The sequence below is a fragment of the Pituophis catenifer genome, unplaced genomic scaffold (assembly GCF_029215685.1).
Source record: "Pituophis catenifer annectens isolate HBS135680 unplaced genomic scaffold, rPitCat1.0.hap2 SCAF_2, whole genome shotgun sequence".
In the NCBI taxonomy this organism is placed as follows: Eukaryota; Metazoa; Chordata; class Lepidosauria; order Squamata; family Colubridae; genus Pituophis; species Pituophis catenifer.
Genome location: NW_027256882.1, coordinates 177,370,879 through 177,392,940, shown reverse-complemented (window position 1 = coordinate 177,392,940; position 22,062 = coordinate 177,370,879). Strand labels below are relative to the sequence as shown.

Here is a 22,062-nt window from a genome sequence, read left to right as displayed (position 1 = left end):
TTGATCAGTTTATGAAGCATCAAATATACATTTTCATATATACAAAGTGGAACTGATTGGGTGGGGGGGGGGAGAAGGAAAGGAAACAAAAATACAGTCAATCTGAGAGAAGGAGCAGAGGGGAAGCCCCATGCTATAGAAAATACATGGGCTGGAGACACCACCCCCCTCATAAAGGCTGGTATTTATAATATATATTATATACATGGAAATCTGTACAGCAACAAACCCAACACAGGAAGTGCAGTGCAGGGCAAGGACAAAGTGCATGCTTGGGGGTGGGGCACAGGGTAGGAAGACCTAACATGGGGTGTGATGTGGGGGAGAGGAGGAACCCAGGACTTTGCAAGGTGGCACACAGAGGCCTGAGCTGCCACCTGATAAAGATTCCTGGTTTCTCTCTCAAGGCTGTGGAGGATAATTGGTTGGCAGAGGGCAATGAAGCCTAGTGCTTCAAACATGTGGGAGTCAAGAAACCCGTAAGCCTCCTGAGACCCTCTACCATTTGCTCCTCTCTAGTCTTCCCCCTTCCTCAAAAGAGTGAGAAAAATCTCACCTTTCACTCAACTGGCTCCCCTTAGAGCAGTCATTTCTGTAAGTTTAGCAGGGCGCTTGAGCAGGGCCTATACAGGCCACAACAAGCCATTACGCCAAGCTTCTCCCTGACAGTCTCTGCATCACTGACTGAGCAATAATCTTCCTACCTCTGACTGGGGAAGATGGCAGTGGTAATTCAGAGAATCAAGAGGGCAGCGGGTGCAGCCAGGTGGATGAAGTATTCTTTAGCTTGGGCAACCTCTGAGGCTAGCCTAACTTTCTGCAGCCAGTAGCACTAACCTTCAGAGGTGGCTAGTCTGCATTTTGGTATGGGTCACTGCTCTACTTCCCTCTTCTAAGCTAGGGGAAAAAATAGTGTGCTTCTATTATTAGAAATCTGGGGAGCACCTCTTTGCATTTTATTAAGCAATAAAATAATTTCTTCCATCCAAAATCCATAGCATCTCCTTAAAAATATAAAAACAGGCACTGTTAATTCAGGCATCATTTCCTTAACTTTCTGAAATGACTTGATATCGTTAATCCAGCCTTTTCTCTCTTTGTCCAAAGCTAAAACAAGAAGACCTAGGAGGAGGCCCACCTCTTAACTTTACTAGGCAAGGTAGGTGAGTGGCAGAACAATGTAGCACCTCGAGGGAAGGAAGAAGGTGAGGTCTGGATGTGCCCCGTAAGCTTGATTTGGGGCAGCAGAAACTGGATGCCATCTTTTTCTGGAAACACAGCGCACAGGGATTAAAGTGCATCTAACTTCCCAAAGGAACTAATTGGGAGAGAATTCTACTCTACCTCTCCATTACCAGGCATTAATGCACTGAGTGGATGAAGAAACAATTTAGGAGAAAAGCGATCATAGCAGTTTATTCTCCCCTCTCCAATTCAATTAGGGGTGGGTTCATAAAGCCCAAAAATATAGAAGTCTCTATCTTTAAAAATAGATTCAGTGCAAACCCCAGAGCAGGGGTGAGGAGAAGAAGGGAGTAAAAATAGCCCTTTATGAATAAGAACTGAGAGGGCAGGACACATTCCCTTCCCATGTCCCAGACTTCTCCATACTTTGGACTCGTCTCTTCCCCACAGATCCTTCACATCTCCCATCCGAGTCTCTTTCCTTTCTCTACTTGAAACAGCAGAAACTGACAAACTCTGCAAATTACCAAGACAGCCTCTCTTCATCACCTCCTCAAAAGGGCAGAGGGCCTCAAGGACTCATCAGCTCCACATGCTGCAGGTGACTGACGATGTATCTTTCTCTCTATAGATTAAGTCAACAGGTAAGACAGCTTTCAAGCGGAAGAGCCTATTTTCTAAAACACAAAGTATTTGTCTAGTAATTCCCTCAAGGGCAAATTGAGGGAAGACCGATTGAAAGTACCATATTTTTCAGAGTATAAGATGCACCAGAGTATAAGACCAGCTTAGTTTTTGAGGAGGAAAATGGGGGGGGGGGAATCTGCCTATCAAGTATTCATCTGGCTAGCGTCCTTAGTCTGGTCAGCTTCAGCACATTAGTTTGCTGGTTTTTTATCCCCTGTTTGGGAATAAAAAACAGCTTCTAAGGCACAGCTGAGAGGAAGCAGCAATGAGAAAAGCAGGTAAAGCACGGGGAGATCGCTTCACTTGGCTAGCCCCTGGTTAGGGCTGAAAAAAAGCTTCTAAAGAACAGCTGAGAGTCGGAGAAAAGCATGGAGATAGCGAGAGTCAAGGAGAAGATCGCTAGCTAGTGCCTTGTTAGCGTATTAGGGCTGAAAAAAAGCTTCAAAAAAGCTACATTCAGAATATAAGACGCACCCAAATTTTCAGCCTCTTAGGGGGGGAAAAGATGTGTCTTATACTCCAAAAAATACGGCATCTAGGACACCAAAACACAGAAGCATCTTTGAGGAGCAACCTGCACAAGGGGCATGCTGATACCCACAGTGCTGAAGAAATGTGTAGTTACCATATGTGTAGTTATTTTTTTCAGATATAATAAAGCACCTGCCTGAGGTTTTCTGTGGTAATGGAACCACCCCCTTTGACAGAGACAGGAAGGCACACTCCCATCAGCACTAATATCAAAGTCAGAAGTTACTCGGCAACAATAGTTGCTTAACACCACAGCAGTTCCATGCCACAGCTAGGTGTATGAAAGTGGGTATTAAATAAAACTGCCTTGAAATATTGTCAAGTCATGGCAATAAAGAACATTTTAGGTGAAAACGGGCAATATGAGCTTTTCCTTGCTTGTTATATTCTACAAGAAGTGGCTGCTTTTCCCTAAATAAAGACAGATGATTGGGGAAAATGGAGGCTTATGAGGAGTTGCAAGGGGAAAATGACAGATATGAGAAGGGCTAAACTCCTGGTTCCTGCTGTACACACAAATTCTGTGCCACTTTGCAGAATTTGGCAATGAATAAAGTGTTTTATGCAGCCCCAAAACTTCATCTATGGTCTTTAGAACTCTGTTCTACTTTCTGCATTTACAGGGCTGTTTGCCATGACGAAAAGTGAATTCATGGTCCATAGGACCTATTAAAAAGTGGGTTAATCAGACTGAAAACATATTTTTGGGGGGTAAATCAGAAAAAAAAAAGATTCTTCTTCAGTCATTCTTCTGAGTAAAAATTACCACTAGAAAGGAGGATTCATAAATGCCATTTGCAGTTTAAACATGACACACAGAAGGCAGCCACAGGAACAATCTGCTACCTGTTAAAATTTTAAAAATACAAAGCTTTTATTCTTATCAGAAAATTCTGGGGCCAATGAGAGAGAAAAGAAAAGAGACTTCTGAAAAGTCTTGTTTGGATTAGTGCTTTCTGGGGAGAGAGTCTGAGCAGAAGAAAACAGCTTCCTCTGCACATTAAAAACCACCACTGGGCAAGATTGCCTGGGAGACTAGCAGGTATCCCACATACAGCAGATAGTATGATTATCTCTGCCCATTTCTGACAATGGGAGCACGTAGCAAAATCATATGACTGATTCCTTCCTTCCTTCCTTCCTTCCTTCCTTCCTTCCTTCCTTCCTTCCTTCCTTTCCTTCCCTCCCCATCACCCCATCATGAAGTCATGCTATCAGAAAAGAATTTGCTGCCCCCAAACACAAAAGTTACTAAAAGTTGGGATGATAAATTTTACCTGTTTGGCCATACTCCTAAGACAACACAAACAGACACTTGCTTTCCCCAACACTGCAGCTTATACTTCTGCCATCCACGGTCACCACAAAACTACCATGCTGTCCACAGATGCTCAGAAAAAGATGGTAGGAGCGGGGACAGATGACCCGCAAGGAAGAGAAAAGAGGCAGAGCTCCCAAAAGCAAAGCCCATGTGAAGCTGTACCCCCCTCCGGCCACGCACGGCGTTGCAGGTCCAGGTTTTCTTCCTTTCCAAGGGATGCCCTCTCTCAGTTCTGATCCTAGGAAAAAGAGGGATGGGATGTGGAGTGGGGAGGAGGAAAGGGAATGGCCATAAAATCTAGACACCCTCCTGACCTCCATCCTTCCCCATCACTTCAGCTGGAACAGGGGAGGCCCCAAGCTCTGTTATTTATATATTTATAGATCTGCTATCAGTTCCATTGTGGTGGCAGTTGTTCACACAACGGTGCTGATTCTGTTGACCGGCTTAGGCTTGGGATTTGGGGGCCCTTGAGCAGGCATGGGTGGAGGACCCCCCTGGTGCATGGGCATGTGCTGGGCCAGAGGGGACGTAGGAGCAGCCGGAGAGTGGGGGCTGAGAGGCGTATGGGGTGATGGAGGGGGAAGAGGTGGGTAAGAAGGATGCGGGGGAATGGGAGAATGAGGCGGGGGCATTGGGGGTTGGCTGTGGTGTGGCTGAGGATGGCCATGATGCCCAGGATATGGCCCCATGCCAGAGGGTGGCGGAGGCCGCTGTAGGAGCTGTGCGGGATGATGGCTGAAAATAAAGTGCTTTGGGGCCTGCTGCCTGTGCAGGGTGTGCTGACCACTGATCCCCGACTGATGCAGCTGCTGGGGGTACGTGTGGGCCAGGGCATGCTGTGGGGCAGGGCTGTAGAGGGGCAGCGGTGAGATGGGCTGGCGCCCATGAGGGAAGGGGGGGTGCTGGGCAGCAGCAGCAGCCATTTGGAGGCGCTTCTGCTGCCCAGGCCGACCGAGAGTGTAGTGGTGGTGGGGTTGTGGTGTAGGGAAAGCGGGCACTGCCTGCTTCTGAGGGGGAGCTGAGAGAGGAGGCTGCTGGGAATGGTGGTAGCGCTGCATCTGAGGTGGCAGAGGGTTGGAGGGCAGGGCCAGAGGTGGGGGTGGGGGTGCTGGCTGCTGAGGGGGAGGGGGCTGCTGGGGGTAGGGGGGCGGTGGCTGGGCAGAGGGGCCATGGCAGTACTGGGCATGGAGTGCCTGCAGCTTAGACTGGCTGACGTCAGGGAGGGAGGGGTGGCTGTGATGTGGGTGGTGCTGGGGCAGATGATGGTGAGATGAAGAGGCCGAAGAAGAGGATGCTGAGGCCTGGCTGGGGGGAGTCTGGAAAGGGCCCTTCCCACGCTTGCTGCCAAACAGGGAGCCCAGGAAAGAGGATGAATTCGAGGGGGGGCGAGGTTGGGGCTTGTATTCCTCTGGAGGAGGTGGTGGTGGCGCCCTCTGATGGGGATGTGGGCTGCTAATGATAGACCCCTGGAGGACACAAGGGATGAGGGTGGAAAGGCAGAAGAAAGAGGAAGAGAAGGGAGAGAAAGACGGGGCATTAAACAACCGGTGTCTATAAGCCTAGGCCAACAGTCTGGACTTCCCTAGATTTGCTCAATCAGGCTTGGCTCAAATCCAAGTAAAAAGTTCTGGGAAAGGAAGTCAAGGCTCCCAAAGCAAGGGAAGGACTCGCATGCTCTTTGACCTCCCTCCGGAGGTGGGCAGAAAAGAAGAGACAGAAGCTGCAAGGCAGAAAGCGGGAGAAGGACAGAGGGACCCCACCTGCATCCCTCTCCTCCCTCCTTCACCCATCCTGGGCTGGTTTCCCTCTAGCCCACTTACTTCAATTGTGCTGTCCAAGGATCCCACGCTGTTACGGCGGCCCCGCTTGCCTGCAACAGAGCAGGGATTAGCGAGACCTGAACTTCACCCCTTCCCCATTGCGCCAACCCTCCAATTTTGAAGGCGAGGGGGAAGAAAGTCCCCCCATCCCATCCCACCAAAGCAGAGCAGCAGAGCAAAGGCAGAGTTAGCAGAAGAAAAGAGGGAAACAGTGTCTTGCCCTTGTTCACCTCCTTTTAGTAACAGAGCAGGCCTCTTCTACTGCAGTAAAATTACTTGGGTTGGGGTACACAGATATCGTGCACCCATCACCCCCGACTTCTGCACTCCTGAGACTCAGAGTGCAACTATATTTCTTCCTCACTCAAAGTTTGGAAGAGAGAAAGAGATCCATCCATCCATTCATCCGTTCACCAGCTATTTGATAAATTCTTACATTCCAAAATCCTGGGGATTTCTTATTCCTGAATCGGTTTTATGGAAGAGAATTAAATGGTGGAAATCTTTTTCCAGGCATAAAGGATGTTTTTTTAACCAGTAGAGGGAGCCATAACAATTATATTTTGGGGATAAACTGATTTCTGGGATGGAATTAAGTTAAAGTTTGAATGGAGCTGGGTTTTTAAGAGAGCTGTGACAGAGCCAGTTTTAACAAATTCAAGTGCTAAAACCTTTTCCTTGGCTGCATTGCTCCAGCTTAAAGGTGGTGATGGGTGCTCCATCTTGCAAAGCTCCCCTCATGCAAAATCTTCCTGCAAGTAGAAACCTAGGAAGCCAAGGGAGAAAGGTTCAGTCTGAATTTCTCCCTATTTTTTTTTTACTTGCAGGGATTTCTCTTGTTCATAAGAGAGCATCTGAAGTAAACAACAAGGTGGCCAATCAACAGCCAGGATCCCACAAAGCCCACAAATGCTACCAAAACCTGGTGGCATAGTAACACACCATTTTGAGGTAGCGTATGTATATTCATAGTTAGGTACAAAAGAGGCTTTTTGTAGTGTTAAACATTAAGAACACTTTAAATCCCCCTCTGCCAATCCCGGAAAATCAAAAAAGAAATATCAAGTCTGTTGATTTAGCCAAGAGTCACAGCTCTGCTCACTGTGGCCCTTGGCTTCCCCAAAATAGTTGTCCACGCTCAATCTAAAACCTGAAGGAATACAGTCTAGGAAGTGTCCCGGAAGGTTCTGTCAAATGCATATATTGGCTCAAATTCTGGAACCCAGAACCTGGATACCAGAAGGGCAACTAAGCATTTCCACCTGCGTTCCTAGAGAGGCCTCCAGGACACTGATGATGTCATCTGCTACATTCTGCCACACTTTTCCGTTCCGTGGAATCTGGTGATATTCATCATAGGTTCTCCTCAGCATAAATGGAGAAATTCTGGTTCTTTCCTTATCTTCATCCCAGCCCTGAGCCTCCCACGGTCTCTTCTCCTAGAGCCATAGAGAGAACCTAGAGTCCTGAACCCCTGTCCCTCACCAGCATCAGAGAGGTCACGCAGGGAGCTATTGAGGGCACTTCTCTTCAGGCCCTCTCCCATAGTATAGGCATCCTCTAGACTGCTCCGGGTCAGGGTGCCATTCACGGTGTCCTTGGGCCCAGAAGAGGGAGAGGCGTTGGGGCGCATCACTCCTTTCTGCTTTTCAAGCTCCGCTGTGATGGAAGAATAAGATAGAAGCAGACTGGTTATTTACAGATCTTAGGCTGATGCCTCAGCCTTGAATGACAGAGCGGCTGCATTTCTGATTAATAATGATACAGTCCAAAGACTACATTTGGAAACAATAGACAAGTACCATAAATATTTGTGAAATATCATCCCACATGGAAGGGCAGTGACTTCTAATTATAGGAAGCTTATGCAATATTCCCACCTGATTTCTAAGCTTTCAAGCACATGCCCATTTTCAAATACATTCCTTGTAATAACAAATCTAGACCAGTGATGGCAAACCTTTTTGCCGTCGCGTGCCAAAAGTAGGGGGAGCACGGGGGGTCACACATGCGCGTGCCCACACCCATAATTCAATACCCCCCACGCATATGCATGCAACCCCCCCACGCTCCCTCCGTTTTTGGCACAAGATGGCACAGTAGGCCCATTATTCGCCCTCCCCAGGCTCCAGAGGCTTTCTAGGAGCCTGGGGAGGGCGAAAACGCCCCCCCCCCCCCAAGGCTCTCTGGAGACCAGGAACAGCCTGTTTCCCAACTTCCGGTGGGCCCGGAAGGCCGGAAAATCAGCTGGCTGGTGCACGCATGTTGCTGGACCTGAGCTAGGGCAACGTTTGTGTGCCCGCAGATATGGCTCCGCGTGCCACCTGTGGCACATGTGCCATAGGTTCGCCATCACGGATCTAGACCATAGCAGTTCTTCACTCACATTCCACACGGTATTTCTCCATCTCTTGCACTTCAGCGATGGACTCCCGCAGATCACTTGTGAAACGCAATCGATCCTGCAGACTGGGGGCATTGAAGATGATCAGGACTTTTCGTTCCCCACCAGGGACAGCTGAGAGTAGTTTAATCCCATACTGGTAATCTGGTTGGAAGAAAGTCAGATGCTGGGTGACGATGAGCCCATTGCAAAGCAAGGACAGCAATCATGAAATAGGTCAGTGATGGGTTATTCCTGAAGGGTCAGCCCAAGAATGAATGAATGAAGGATAATTAACAGCAAAGAGCAAAGGCCCTTCAGAAGCTGGCTCACAGTAGGAAAGATAAACGTGCCTGCCCCAGCTGGACAATTTCAGGCTAGTTTGGGTCGCATTCTCAGCCTGCCTGGGAAGCACAGAGCAAGAAAATTCTGGATAGGTAGGGGATCCAATGAATCTGTTGTTGCTGTAGTAGGCACTGAAGGGCCAACAAGTCTTCTTTAAAGGGGACTTTAAGGATCAAGATGGGGAGAAGGAGAAAGATTATAATTGGAGCAGGTAGTAATGTATCATGGGGTCTGAGCCCATAGAGAGGTGACTATAAGGCCTCTCTGTTAGGAATTCAGGCAGGGACACTCACAGGAATTCTGAAAGAGCTGTAGCTGCATCTCAACAAGTGGGAAGCTCTGGCGGAAACTGTAGGTCACAAGGATCTTCTTCTTCTGGAAAATCTTTGTCACCTGAATATCATTGGCCATAAAGGGTTGATGTTGGGGAAAAGAGGATCAATAGGGAGGAAAGAGAACCATGAGTCAACCACCATGCTTCGTTTTCTAATCTAGAGCACATTGAAAAAATAACATAACACGTTTATTGTATGTAATACTAAAGTAAAATGGAATCTCCTTTCATATGGCTGAACACAACTGACTCTAATGTGGCACCTTTTTTTAAAAAAAAAAGTGCCACATTAGTCAGTCCAGTATTTCCATCTCACATTAGTCATAAACTATATAAAATGAGTGTCTAATTCATCACACATTTTCACAGCAAAATGGGATGTTGCTCCACGGTGGAAGCCCTCGTTGATTTCTCTCTCAGACACAGCCTTGAAATTCTAACTTTTAAATTACTTTTTTTTAAAAAATAATTTTACAACACTATGATGGTACTACCAGTCCAATGCCTTTCAAATGGGCATGAATTTTTAAAGTTTGTTCTCCTCAAAGGGTCCCTTTCCTTCCCAGTATGCCATTTTACCAGAAAGCCTATTTCTATTTATTCTTATCCATCAATCTATCTCCAGCATTGAAATACTCTCAGTACTTCCTCTGTGACATTGGCTCAACTAGGAAGGCAAAACAGAAAAAGAGATCCAGGATGTGGCAAGCCAGCAAATGGCCCCACTTGATAGAAACAGAGCCTTCTAGGCCCCTTTGCTTCTCGACAATCCCCATCTTCTTCCAAGCCTTTCATCACCTGGGCTTTTCAAAAGTTTTGCATGAGAAGACGGAAACTTTCCCAACTCTATCCCCAAAGAAGCTGAGTTCCCTCACCACCTTTGACCTTACCACTAAGAGGTCATTGAAGAGGAAGACTTCCCTCTGGTGCAGGCCAAGCCTCTGGGGCCGGTTGGGGTCGGGGACCTCATACAGCTGGCAACAGCACACCAGGCGCCTATGGGGCAGAGAGAGAACCTGGTGGGATAGAGAGGAAGAACATGCTGGGAGCAGAGCTGGAAAATAAGTGCTTGGAAAGCTCTCTTTGCAAACCACAGTCAATCACCCCTGAAGACAGCTTCCACTCACCGGCTTTTTGCCCACAATCATGCGCTCGACTGCCTGGACCTGAGAAACGTGATCATCGTTGGTGCGCAGTTCTCGGCTCTGAATCCGCTGGTAAATCCCTACCAAGAGGTCACGGGGAATATCCTCCCCATTATCAACCCCTGGCAAAGAAACCAAGAGGGGGAGTCAACAGAGAACAGAAAGGCCACATTTAGTCTGACTAATAATACCATAACTACACATATTATATGTTTTAGGCCTTGTAAGCCAGTCACGGCCTTATGCCTCAGCCTAATTTAAAAAATGAGTTTTGCAAGAAATTCATTCAGATTCCTGCAAGAGTTATCTCACAGGTCCTGGGCAGCATATCAGTAGGGTGGGATAGGGAAAAAGGGAAGGGGAGCAATAATTACCACAAAGAAAATGAAAATGAGTGACCTGTGCAATAAGTGTTGGTTTTACATCATTTACCTCAACCCCGCCCATTGCCATCATAAATTACATACTGACAAAAAAGACACACAAAAAAACTGTTCAAAATAAATCCACATATCATTTTCAAAGCTACAACAGCCCTGACAGGGTAGTACAATTTCCATATTGGGAACTGTGAGAATATATACTCCCACCAAAGAGCCTAAGGTAAATTTCAGGAATTGCACCCAAGGTGCAATTCTTTGTTCTATTTATTTTTTTAATTTTTTTTTTTGGGGGGGGGATTTAATTAATTAATTAATTAATTAATTTTTATTAAACAGTTTGTCTTTAAAAACAACATTCTATTCTATTTCTATTTGCAGGTCTTTTTGTGATCCCCCCACCCCAAAGTTCCTTCTCCTATTCTTCTGTCTACTGCCACATCCACTATCTATGTTTTTTTGTCTTTCTTATCAACAAATGTTAACTCTGGGGTGTTATGGGGCAGGTGCCTGTCTGTTTGAATTCTAAAGTCCCAGAGTACTTTAGCTTCTTCATTTTCTATTATTTTCACTATTTTATGGTCCCATCAGTTCTTGCTTGCAGGTATTTCTTGGAGATATTCCAATGCACCATTTCTGCTACTTTCTCATGCTGTTGTCAGTCTGTGTGCTCTTCTTGCACACAAGATTCGATAGGTGGATAAAAATGCCAAATCCAGTTTAAACATCTGGCTGACCATGCCACCAAACCTAATAATCATAATCCTATCCAATTCAGCCATGGGCAACATTTATTCACAATCCACAGAAATCTAGGTCCTAAACATTCCCTAGAAACATGATCTGGGCAACTTTTTCTATTATGGAAAACAGAAGTCTCTTAACCGAAGCTGTTCTTTGCTCTGCAATATTCTGGCTGTTACATTTAGTCCAAATTGATCTTAACTATAGAAATCCCTTAAAAAAGCATTTGATCAAAACAATATCAATTTCTATTTTGAAATAAATTATACCACTGAGCTCAGGTTGTAGTTCCTTCCCATTTTAATTGAAACTGGTAGCTGCTTTGCTCATGGTAATGATGATCATATAAAATTAGAATTGGAAGGAATCTTATAAATAATCCAATATTGCTGACCATCCAGCTCTTGAAAACCTGCAGCAGAACACCACTGTTCCAGACAGAATATTCAGCTGCTTAACATTTCTTACCATCAGGAATTTCCTCCAAATATTGAGCCTAATCTCTTTTTTTAAAAAAATCCAAACAGTTAAGTGTTTGTTCTATCTCCAATTTCCCCAGAAGGCTAATCTTTTCCATTTTTCACAGTCTTCTCTTTGGAAGCTAAACATGCCTATAAGTGTTGTTTTCCATTCGCTTAAGTTTCCAGAGACTTTAATGTCCTGATAATTCCCCTTGCTTCAGCTTCTTCATGTCCTTTTCAAAACACAGTGGCCAGAATTGAACACAGTACTCCAAGTGCAGAGTACAAAGCAGTGGTGGGTTTCAAAAAGTTTTACTATCGGTTCTGTGGGTGTGGCTTGGTAGGTGTGGCATGGCTTGGTGGGCGTGGCTTGGGCATGGCAGGGGAAGGATAATGTAAAATCTCCATTCCCATCCCACTCCAGGGAAGGATACTCTAAAATCTCCATTCCCTCTCCAATCCAGGGGAAGGATACTGCAAAATCCCCATTTCCTACCAATCAGCTATATCGTGGGAGGCAGAGAATAGAAGGGGGAGGGGCCAGTCAGAATTTTTGCTACAGGTTCTCCGAACTACTCGAAATTTCTGCTACCGGTTCTCCAGAACTGGTCAGAACCTGCTGAAACCCACCTCTGGTACAAAGGTATCATTACAACCCACGATCTGAATTCAATGCTGCCAAAGATTGTACCAGTCATTTGAGCTGCTGCATCATTGCTGGCTCATATACGGTTGGGAGGTCCACTAGGACCCCTAGACCTTCTCACATACACTGCCATCAAGCAGGTTCTCTTCAATCCTGTACCTCTGCATCTGAATTTTCCTACACAAATGAACAACTTGACATTTATCTTCACTGGATAGCTCTTAGATTTATCCCAATATTCAAGCCTTTTGAAATAATTTTGAATTATGATTTTGTTTTTTAAGGTGTTGGCTATTTCCCCTAGCTTGAAGTCATCTGCAAATTTACTATAATAATTTGCTTCTTGTTTATTTTTATTTTCTTATTTTTTTCATAGTCCATTATTGCTGAGTCACCTCTAAAGAAAATGGAGAGGCTGTTATTAACACAGCTGCCTGCAATTTCTGCAGGTTCGAATCTCACCAGGCTCAAGGTTGACTCAGCCTTCCATCCTTTCTAAGGTAGGTGAAATGAGGACCCAGTTTGTGGGGGCAATAAGCTGACTTTGTATAAATATACAAAAGTATGAAGGCTATTGCTTAATGCATTGTAAGCCGCCCTGAGTCTCCGGAGAAGGGCGGCATATAAATCAAATTAAAAAAAAAAAAAAGATGTCACCATCTTGCTATCAAAAGCTTTTGAGTATTAAAATACTGAAAAACTATGTCTAGGTATTATAAATTCTGGACCAAAGCAAGCAGAAGTCTGGAATGTGCAACCTCTTTCTCGCCACATAATTAATTTCATCATTTTAAACATTTGCAGTCATTAATAGCACTGAAGTCCTGTCTCCAAAATTGCTGCAAACCTTTTTTTGCATCTTTTTTTCTGAGATTTTACCAAGCTTGTCCACAAACTTGCATGTATTCTCAGCTTTGAGAACAAGTAAGAGATTGCTGGGCTTCAGGCCCAATGTTCAAGCCTTCCGAAATAATTTTGAATAGTGATTTTGTTCCTGAAAATGTTATCTATTACCCCTCCCATCCAGCTTGATGTCATCTGCAAAAATAATATCATAATTTGCTTATTCTTTACTTTTATTTTATTATTTTTTTCATAGTCCATTAATATTGAGTCGCCTCTAAAGAAAAAAAAAAACTAAAAACTTTCTGAATGGTGCATTTACTGAATGGTGAATGAATGATGCATTTAACCAGTTCACAATTTTCTAAGCTCCCACAGAATTACATATAAATAGTGACTGAAGAGAACAGTGAATGACATATATTCCACATGGGAATTGAAAGAAAAGCAAAGAAGCAACAGTACCAAAGATGTTGGGAGTTCCAAAGACTCAATAAAAGAGGATTCTTGCTTACCCCGCAGGTTTTTGATGAAGTCATCCAGCTTCATCTTCCTCTCTGCTTTAACGCTGGGACTGTACATGTCCGTATTGAGAAGGATGATGGCAAAAGCCAAGATGAAGATGGTGTCAGGATTCCGAAACTGGCGCACCAATGGGGCATTGCATACACAGTAGCGCTGGCTGGAAGAAATGGGATTGAGGTTACAACAAAGAAGCAAACAATTCAAAGGGAAACAAATAACACACGTCTCAGTTCTCATGAACTGTACACTGAGTTCAAGACATATACAATAACCCATCATGAAAAAAAATATTAGTGACAGACACTAGCTGAACCTCTAAATAAGTCTTTTAGCCATGAATCTGCAGGTAATATATAAATATATGGGCATATTAACCTATTTATCAGTTTTACCAGATAAAATCTATCTTTATAATGTTAATCAACTGAAAGTTTAGATCATGAATCTTTGGATTAATCTGATTAATACAACCTTACGAACTGATTCATGTGTCAATATATCCAAATATAATTGGTAATTTATTTATTAAATTTACCTGCCGCCCATCTCACCACTTGGGAAAACTCTGAGTGGCTTATTCCTGCATTAATCTATTATTAACCCTTTCTTTAGTTGACAGACTTGGTTAATATTCAGAATACATTGTCTCAATATTGAAGCCATGGATCTCCCTCCAAACAGCAGGAGTAAATGAATAAATGAGTATTTTTGTATCTATAAATTAAAAAGTCTTTTTTTTTTTCTGGACTAACCTGGACCAAAATGCAGTCCCTCAAGATTAACTTGTATATACAACCACAGGACATTGATGGAAGAAAATATTTTACTGAGGAAAATTCTAAATTATTTCCCCCATTTTACAATAAATAAAATACTGAACTCCCCACTAACAGCCTTATACATCAGTTCCAATTCCATATAATGCATTTTTATACTCTTTCCGTTGTATAAGGAGACCCTTTAAAAAGAAACAAGGCTAAAAATAAACAGGAACAAAAATATAACAAATGAAACTGGATCTTATTCAGTATTTAAATTGCCTGAGATTTTCCTTAATGAATTAAATAACTGTTTGCTCCTTGGTCTTTGATAATTTGCCTATTTATGTTTTAGAGAATTCCACAATGCTTACGCAAGCAAAACAAAATCAAACTATATCATATCATGCTACAAGAAAAAACATTCCTAATCTCCAATAAAATGATTCCGTCTAGACGATTTGATGGACAGGTGAAATCATACCTCCAAATACGGATATTTATCAGGCATACTCTTCAATTGGGACAGTATTGCCCAAATCAAACTACTATAAAGTCTGCAGCGATACTTCCTTTTAATTTTGAGATATGGTTTGTGAATTCAAATATCATGCCAAACCATATATTTATCTTAATTATGGATTAGAATTATAATGGTTTAGAAATATAATGTCTGAACAATGTATATGTATTTATATTTATGTGTCATGTACTATGTCTAGATTGATAATCATCTTTAAAGTCTTCAATAGCCAATCTAGAAGCATTTAAAGATTGTTCTTCCGTGTATAATTGTTCCCTCCTACCTACTTTAATCTTAGAGTTCTAATGATGAAACACCAATGCCTAGTAAACCATGCAACCATTAGTTAGAAATGAATACTGACTATCTATGAGGTAAAGGAAAATGGAGATTACTAACAAACAGACATGTAACAGATTATGCTTTTACATCTGCAGCAAAGGGAGTTTCATCAGTACGCTGATGACACTCAGCTGTACATCTCCACCTCAGGCCACCCCAACGATGCCCTTGAAGTGATGTCCCTGTGCCTGGAGGCCGTGCGGGCCTGGATGGGGAGAAACAGGCTCCGACTCAACCCTTCCAAGACCGAGTGGCTGTGGCTTCCGGCGTCCCGATATAGCCAGCTGGTGCCATCGCTGGCTATTGGGGGCGATTCACTAGCCCCCACGGAGAGGGCTCGCAACTTAGGCATCCTCCTGGACGCACGGCTGTCTTTAGAAGAGCATATGACGGCCGTGGCCAGGGGGGCTTTTTATCAGGTTCGCCTGATACGCCAGTTGCGTCCCTTTCTGGATCGGGACTCCCTACGCACGGTCACTCAAGCACTTGTCACTTCCCGCCTGGACTACTGCAATGCTCTCTACATGGGGCTCCCCTTGGGGTGCACCCGGAGGCTGCAGTTGGTCCAGAACGCAGCCGCGCAGGGGATTATGGGAGCAACGGGGCGCTCACATATAACACCTCTCCTGCGCGAGCTGCACTGGCTTCCTGTGGTCTTCCGGGTGCGCTTCAAGGTGTTGGTGACCACCTTTAAAGCACTCCATGGCTTAGGGCCGGGGTATTTGCGAGACCGCCTTCTGCCGCCAATAGCCTCCCACCGACCGGTTCGCTCACACAGAGAGGGCCTCCTCAGGGTGCCGACGGCCAGCCAGTGCCGGCTGGCAACCCCCAGGGGGAGAGCCTTCTCTGTGGCAGCACCTGCCCTCTGGAATGACCTGCCCCCTGAGATACGCACGATATCAGACCTCAGGACTTTTCGTCGGGCCCTGAAGACACTTGTTCCATCTAGCTGGGCTGGCTTGATCCCATCCTCTCAGTTTTTAATCGAATTTCGGTTTTAATTGGGTTGTTTTAAAGTTGGGCCAAAATTATTTAATTGTTTTTTAAAATGTTTTTAAATTTTATACGCTATGTTTTATCATGGCTGTACATCGCCCTGAGTCCCACAGGAGAAGGGTGGTATAGAAATATAATAAAATAAATAAATAATAAATAAAGCTCATTTTGATTTATCTTAACCTGGAATTCCAGAGTCACTTCAAAACCTGACTTCATATTTTCCACTGAAGAAGGAAATCCTAGTAATATTTTTAAAAGGCTAGATTTTGTAAAGATGTTTCACTAATTATGAATGCAAGGCAATTAAGACAAATGAGGAGGGAGGGACTGGTCCACAGAGAGGAAGCTCATATTGTCAAGGCTACTAGCAGTATTTAGGGAATTAAGCTCCATTTCTGAACATGATTTCCCATGTGCAATTCTCTTGATCTCTGCTTCTTAAAGTAAGTTTTCCAGTCCTGTAATTATTTCATAAAAGTGCAGCTGGTGGTAGCAAAAGAAATAAGGCATTCTATGGTTTTCTTAAAGACTACGTTTTGCACCTTAAACTTGAGAAATTACTTCATTTGTTCAAGATGAATGGCTGGAACTCTTATCACGCACTGGCCTGTGGTGCATTGTCTTTCTCTACAATAGAAAAAAGACTGCATTTTCTTTTAATGTGAGCATCCTTTTAGTGTGGGAGAGGATGGCTTTGTCAGGCTCATACATTCCCATTCTACTCTGGTAGATGGACTTGGTGGATGAGACTGATGCCGGTGGACACAGGCAGACAGACAGACAGATTAGACACACTGCAACATGTTTTATACACTGTGGAAATGAGTCTGCACACCTAAGAGACTTGCTCCAATGTTTTACTGTCTCTAAAACCTATGCACAAGAATCAATACACAAATATTCCCTTTCATTAGCAAACCATCATCTTTAGCCAGCCTGATATTGCAGAGAGCCAATTAGCAGAATATACCAACAGGCTAGTATAACTTCAACAGGAAATCCTACAGGAATCATAGCTGAAGAGTGAAATTTTATCCAAGGTATTGGAATTACAACTTCCACTAATCATATCCAGCATCATGAATATTTGCTAGGTAGGATAAATGACTAAACATACATGATGAGAAGGGGAGAGCCTTCTCTGTGGGGGCACCCGCCATCTGAAATGAGCTCCCCCTGGAGATACGGAGGATCCCGGACCTGCACGTTTTCCGCCGTGCCATCAAAACATTTCTTTTCCAGCAGGCCGGCCTGACCTAACCTCTCTTTTAAACTGTTTTTTAAAATTTTTAAAATTTTAAATTTGTCTTATGAATTTGGGATGTTTTAAATTTTGTTTTCCGGGCCAATTATTTAATTGTATTTTAATGGTTTTTTAACATTTGTATTATATGTATTTTATTTGGCTGTTCACCGCCCTGAGTCCTTCGGGAGTAGGGCAGTATACAAATTCAATTAATAATAATAATAATAAATAATAATAATAATAAATAATAATAATAACAACAACAACAACAACAACAATATGCAAGCAACATAAATTAGGTAGTTGCATCAGACATTGGGACACATAATCATGGCATTTACATGATTTACATGATCACATGTGCTATCTTGAGGATATGATTTGTTGCAGACACTGCTGTCCAACATGGAAGTGTGCAATACAAGGTTAGCAGGGATTCTGGCACAGAGCTATATGTTTCTATTGCCTGTGGCCTGTTTTCTAGACTAGTCTCCCATACTTCCAAATGCTAAAGGAAACGGTAGGAAAATAGTTCCACCTTCAACATACCTGAAGGCCTCAATGAGACGCTCCACCTTCTGGGCCTCACCTTGCACCCGTATGTGTGACTGGAACTTTCTCAGGGCATCATCCAGGTCCATGCTGGAGAAGTCCATCTCATCTACAACACAACTATGAAGCAGAAAAATACAGGGAAGGAAAAGAGACATATTGGTTCAGTATGAATAAGGTGGAGACTGTGAGCTCTAATCCCATCTTAGACACAAAATGAGCTGGGTGACCTTGAGCTAGTCACTCTCTCAGCCCTAGGAAGGAGGCAATGGAACACCCCTTCCAAAAACCCTTGCCAAGAAAACTGTAGGGACTTGTCCAGGCAGTCACCATGTGTCTACAATGATTTGAAGGCACGCATACACAAATGTATAAGAATACTTCTTCTTCTGTCCATCTTCATTTTCAAGCCCATATATTTCCTTTAAAATGCTCACATAAACAATAAGGCCTAATTTGGAGAAACTCTTAGAAATCCCGTCACAATTTTTAAGAGCAGATGTAAGAAAGAAAATAATGGATCACTTTATTTAACTATTTTTCTCAGCACAAAATGCACTGCATCCCAACTTAGTAGCTGAGTCTTCTAGAGATCATTTAGAAAGATACATTCCGCAATGTCCCCAAGCATGATCACTTGGGGGAATACAGTAGGAATTCAGACTTTTTTGATGATGTTTGAATGGTTGCTTTCTTGTAAAATTTGTTCATTTCTCTCTTCCAACAGACATCTTTTTAAAATATCGAAGAATCAGTAATATGTCTCCTTTTCTAAAGGCCAATTTTTAATCTAATCTAAAGTCATTTTCTACAAATGTTCTCTTGTCTTCAATAGAATAATATATTTTATTTATATAGTATTTCTTCTAAATATTCAAAAGACAGGACATGGCTGGATTTAGTTGTAAGTTGGCTGACAAATGAGCAAGATATTTGAATTCATACATAATGCTAAACCAGTAACAATGGCTAAAAAGCCACAATCACATACTGTGCAAAGCCAAGATGGAAGAAACCACATCCTGATTTAGTCCAATGTATTAATCCATGTAACACAAACCTGTAACATGAATTACTACTATGAACGCCATACTATATGGTGGGTGAAGCTGAACAAATACTGGAGCTTCTCTAAGGTAAGATCTGAATTAGAAGGCTACCCTCTAGTAATTCATCTTTTTAATCCATGAATTCCCAGGTCTGGGCTCCCATTCAATCCCGGAGGTCACTGCATGGCTTTCGGTCACCTTGGGGGGGCTGTTTTGTGGAGATAAAATAAGGCGAGAATCCCAAATAAACCACCATGGTCTCCTAGAGGAAAGTTACAACATAAATGCAATGAACAGAGTATATATATAATAGACACAAGTCCACTCTTTGCATTCTCCTATAAACATTAAAAACAAGTTATAGCTTTAAATAAAGCTTAGGGGTAGGGTGGCATTTATCAATTATGACAATGGGAAGGAAAAATGTATAGATCTCCTTACTCGAGTACATCTCGGTTGAATTGTTTCTGCCGGTTACCAAGAAATTCTCCAATCATCTGCCGGCTCAGCCCCTTCCGCTCCAGGATAAACCGGGCCACGCCCACCGGCGTATCCGACAAGAAGCCTCTCTCAATTAAATACTGGATCCCCTTTTCTGGTTTCCTGCCAATGGGATGAGAAGAAGCCTGTATTCATGCTTGCCTGAAATTGCTTTTGTCCCAAACCCATTTTCCTCCTACCTCTTTTATTAGAGAAGAAACATTGGCCCTTTTCCAAATAAGCCTCTGTTTCCAAAAAAGCACTCTAACTTTGTCTCTTCTGTATATTAAAATTCTAGATATTCATTATGAAAGTATCCTGAATGCCCAGCCTAATATAGTTTTGTGTCATTTATCTGGGAGAATAAGAAAGCTAATGGAAGCGCCCTTAGTTAAGCAATGTTTAGTTATATTTATTGCAGTTTGCTAAACATTATAGACAGTTAATGAGTTTTCGTTCATTTTGATCCCTTCCCTGAATTCCATCGGTCACATTATGACCGAACTAAATTTAAAATGTGATAAAGTAGAATAAGATATTCCTCCTTTAAAGCAGCAACAAAGCAGAAAGGCCCACCAAGCTGACATATGAAGTTTCATTGCCATAGTTGGCAACACATTAATGAGCCCTCAGGTGTGCTTATTTATACAAGGTATAACTGGGGAGAAGATGTAGGTGAGCTGGAAACTAAGTCATCCCATTTACACCTAGTGCCTTCCAGATGCTGCTGCTAGCCAGGTGGTTGGAGAAGATGGGATCTAAAATCCAGAATATATGGAGGTCACCAAGTTGCCTCCACTGACTTGGGTCAAAGAGAAGAATGCTAATATTTCAAATAAATGGACTGTTCAGATAGCTAGATAGATAGGCTAATGATATTTAGTATAATTAATGATGTCACTTGAGAAAATAGGGCCATTTTTAAACCCCCCCCCCCACACTTTTCTATTTGGGGTGAGAGATTGGTTTTCTAAAGCCTTAAATAGTAAGGAAGGAAGGATTATAAGGCTTTTTGCCATTTGCCACTGAATATTCACAGTGTGATCCTATAGAAAATGGGAGAGGGAGGCTTGGAAAAAATGGAATGGGGGGTGGAGTTGTTCATCCTTGCTTTAGAGAAATGGTGATCTGATATCTGGAAACCTCAGTAACTTAGCTGATGAGGACCACTGAAGGCCTCAGGAGGCAGAAACATTCAATATCTTTTTTAAATCTATTCTTTCCGAAGTCTTTTCTGCCACCTACTTAGCACCCTTACAGCCACAAGATGTCAGCAACACCCTTTTCAAAACCCATGCTTGAGATTTTTGAAAAGAGGTGGGGAGGGGGAATTTCTGGATCCGGAAGAAATTAAGTGGAAAGCAGTTAAGCACCACCAAGCCATATCTTACCAAATTCCTTATCTGATTGCCCAGAACATAATATTTTAAGGGACAAAAATGAGGCATTGAATTAAAGGTGTTCTAGGGATTGCAAATCCCACTCGGTGCTGTTAAGCACTAGGACTCCAAAACCGAGAACATAATTCTCTGAGCTGAAAGAGGTAGCAACAGGAGGCAGTGAGCTTAGACTTGTGGGCATGAGCAGCTTTTGCTTATGATTACAGGTTTTAGAGCAGAGAACTTCCTCACAGACCGTTGTCCACATCTATTAATCTGTGTATAAGTCTTGGGGAGGTTTAGATTTCCTGCCTTTGGTACCAAACAGCCCTATCATGGACCAGATTAATTCCTCAATTTGCCAGATTGAAGGATGCACACAGAAATAAATGCTCAAGGATCGCCTTCAGGAGGAAGGGCACAGAGATCTCCTACCCTGGCACATTGCCCCAGGCTTCAATGTGAGTCATGATCCCAGCTGGTTAATATGATGTGATGGCTGCTTCCCAGCCCCCAAGAGCCTGCTTCCTGCCAGTGAAAAAGATGCTGTCTGGCTCAGGAGAAATTAAAGCTCTAAGAACCGGAGGAAGCGAAAACCTAAGCCTTCCGCCATCTCTTTTGCTTTGGCCTAAAGACCTGATGGACACCATAGGGAGCAACCGCCCAAATGGAGTAGCTGGAAAAAAAGTCAAGTCAAAGCAAAAGGGGCACAGAAAGGTATTAGGTGAGGTCTTCACCTTCAGACTGGCAATGGTCCGGTCCTTTAAAAAAATACTGTCCCATAATCATTTATTTCATGCCATCAGGCTGGAAAAGTTTCATGTGCTTAGGTTTGGCACATCAGGCGCAGGACCACAGCCTGTGTGTGTGTGTGTGTGGTTTTTTTTTTTTTTTTTAAGGTAGTGGTAGAAATGGGTAAAGAGGAGCTATATACTCTATTTAGGATTAAGATCTCATGTTTCAAAATTTGGGGACAAGAGAAACTAACTCCCAACTATGCTGAGAAGGAAAGGGAATCAAATTTTTGGAAACCAGAATTTCAATTAAAATCCAATTGCTAAAATAACCCTCCTTCAGATTGTCTACTGGGTGTCTCCAGGAAAGCCTTCAGAAATAGAAGGCTGCACGTGTGAAGAATAAAAATTGTTGCCCAACATATACTGTGGACAACATGTTTTCAAGGACTGTCATAAAATATCCAAATTTTACCAGCAGAAGTCCTTCTATAATGTGACCTGTTTATTTCTTGTAGGCCATATTTCATCCAGAAGATGCCCAGACCACTAAATTCGGTTCCTTGTGTGTTACTCAATCACTACATTGGTAGTCCAGGCTATACAAAGAACACATTCTTCCCCATATTGCCTATATTTTGGAGAGC

At 43.1% G+C, this 22,062-nt stretch overlaps 1 protein-coding gene across 3 annotated transcripts in view; it reads right to left on the bottom strand.

The window, feature by feature from the left end:
* The window catches only part of IQSEC2 (IQ motif and Sec7 domain ArfGEF 2), a 157,204-nt gene continuing 135,142 nt past the window's right edge, over nucleotides 1-22,062 (bottom strand). For all 3 annotated transcript variants that reach the window (XM_070938181.1, XM_070938182.1, XM_070938183.1), the window contains 10 exons: nucleotides 19,264-19,425; nucleotides 17,771-17,893; nucleotides 13,344-13,510; nucleotides 9,737-9,876; nucleotides 9,500-9,625; nucleotides 8,569-8,668; nucleotides 7,934-8,095; nucleotides 7,033-7,206; nucleotides 5,548-5,597; nucleotides 1-5,193 (listed from right to left, as the gene is read on the bottom strand). In XM_070938181.1, the coding sequence (XP_070794282.1) occupies nucleotides 4,141-5,193; nucleotides 5,548-5,597; nucleotides 7,033-7,206; nucleotides 7,934-8,095; nucleotides 8,569-8,668; nucleotides 9,500-9,625; nucleotides 9,737-9,876; nucleotides 13,344-13,510; nucleotides 17,771-17,893; nucleotides 19,264-19,425 (2,257 nt within the window). In that variant the 3' untranslated portion in view covers nucleotides 1-4,140. The remainder of the gene's footprint in view (nucleotides 5,194-5,547; nucleotides 5,598-7,032; nucleotides 7,207-7,933; nucleotides 8,096-8,568; nucleotides 8,669-9,499; nucleotides 9,626-9,736; nucleotides 9,877-13,343; nucleotides 13,511-17,770; nucleotides 17,894-19,263; nucleotides 19,426-22,062) is intronic.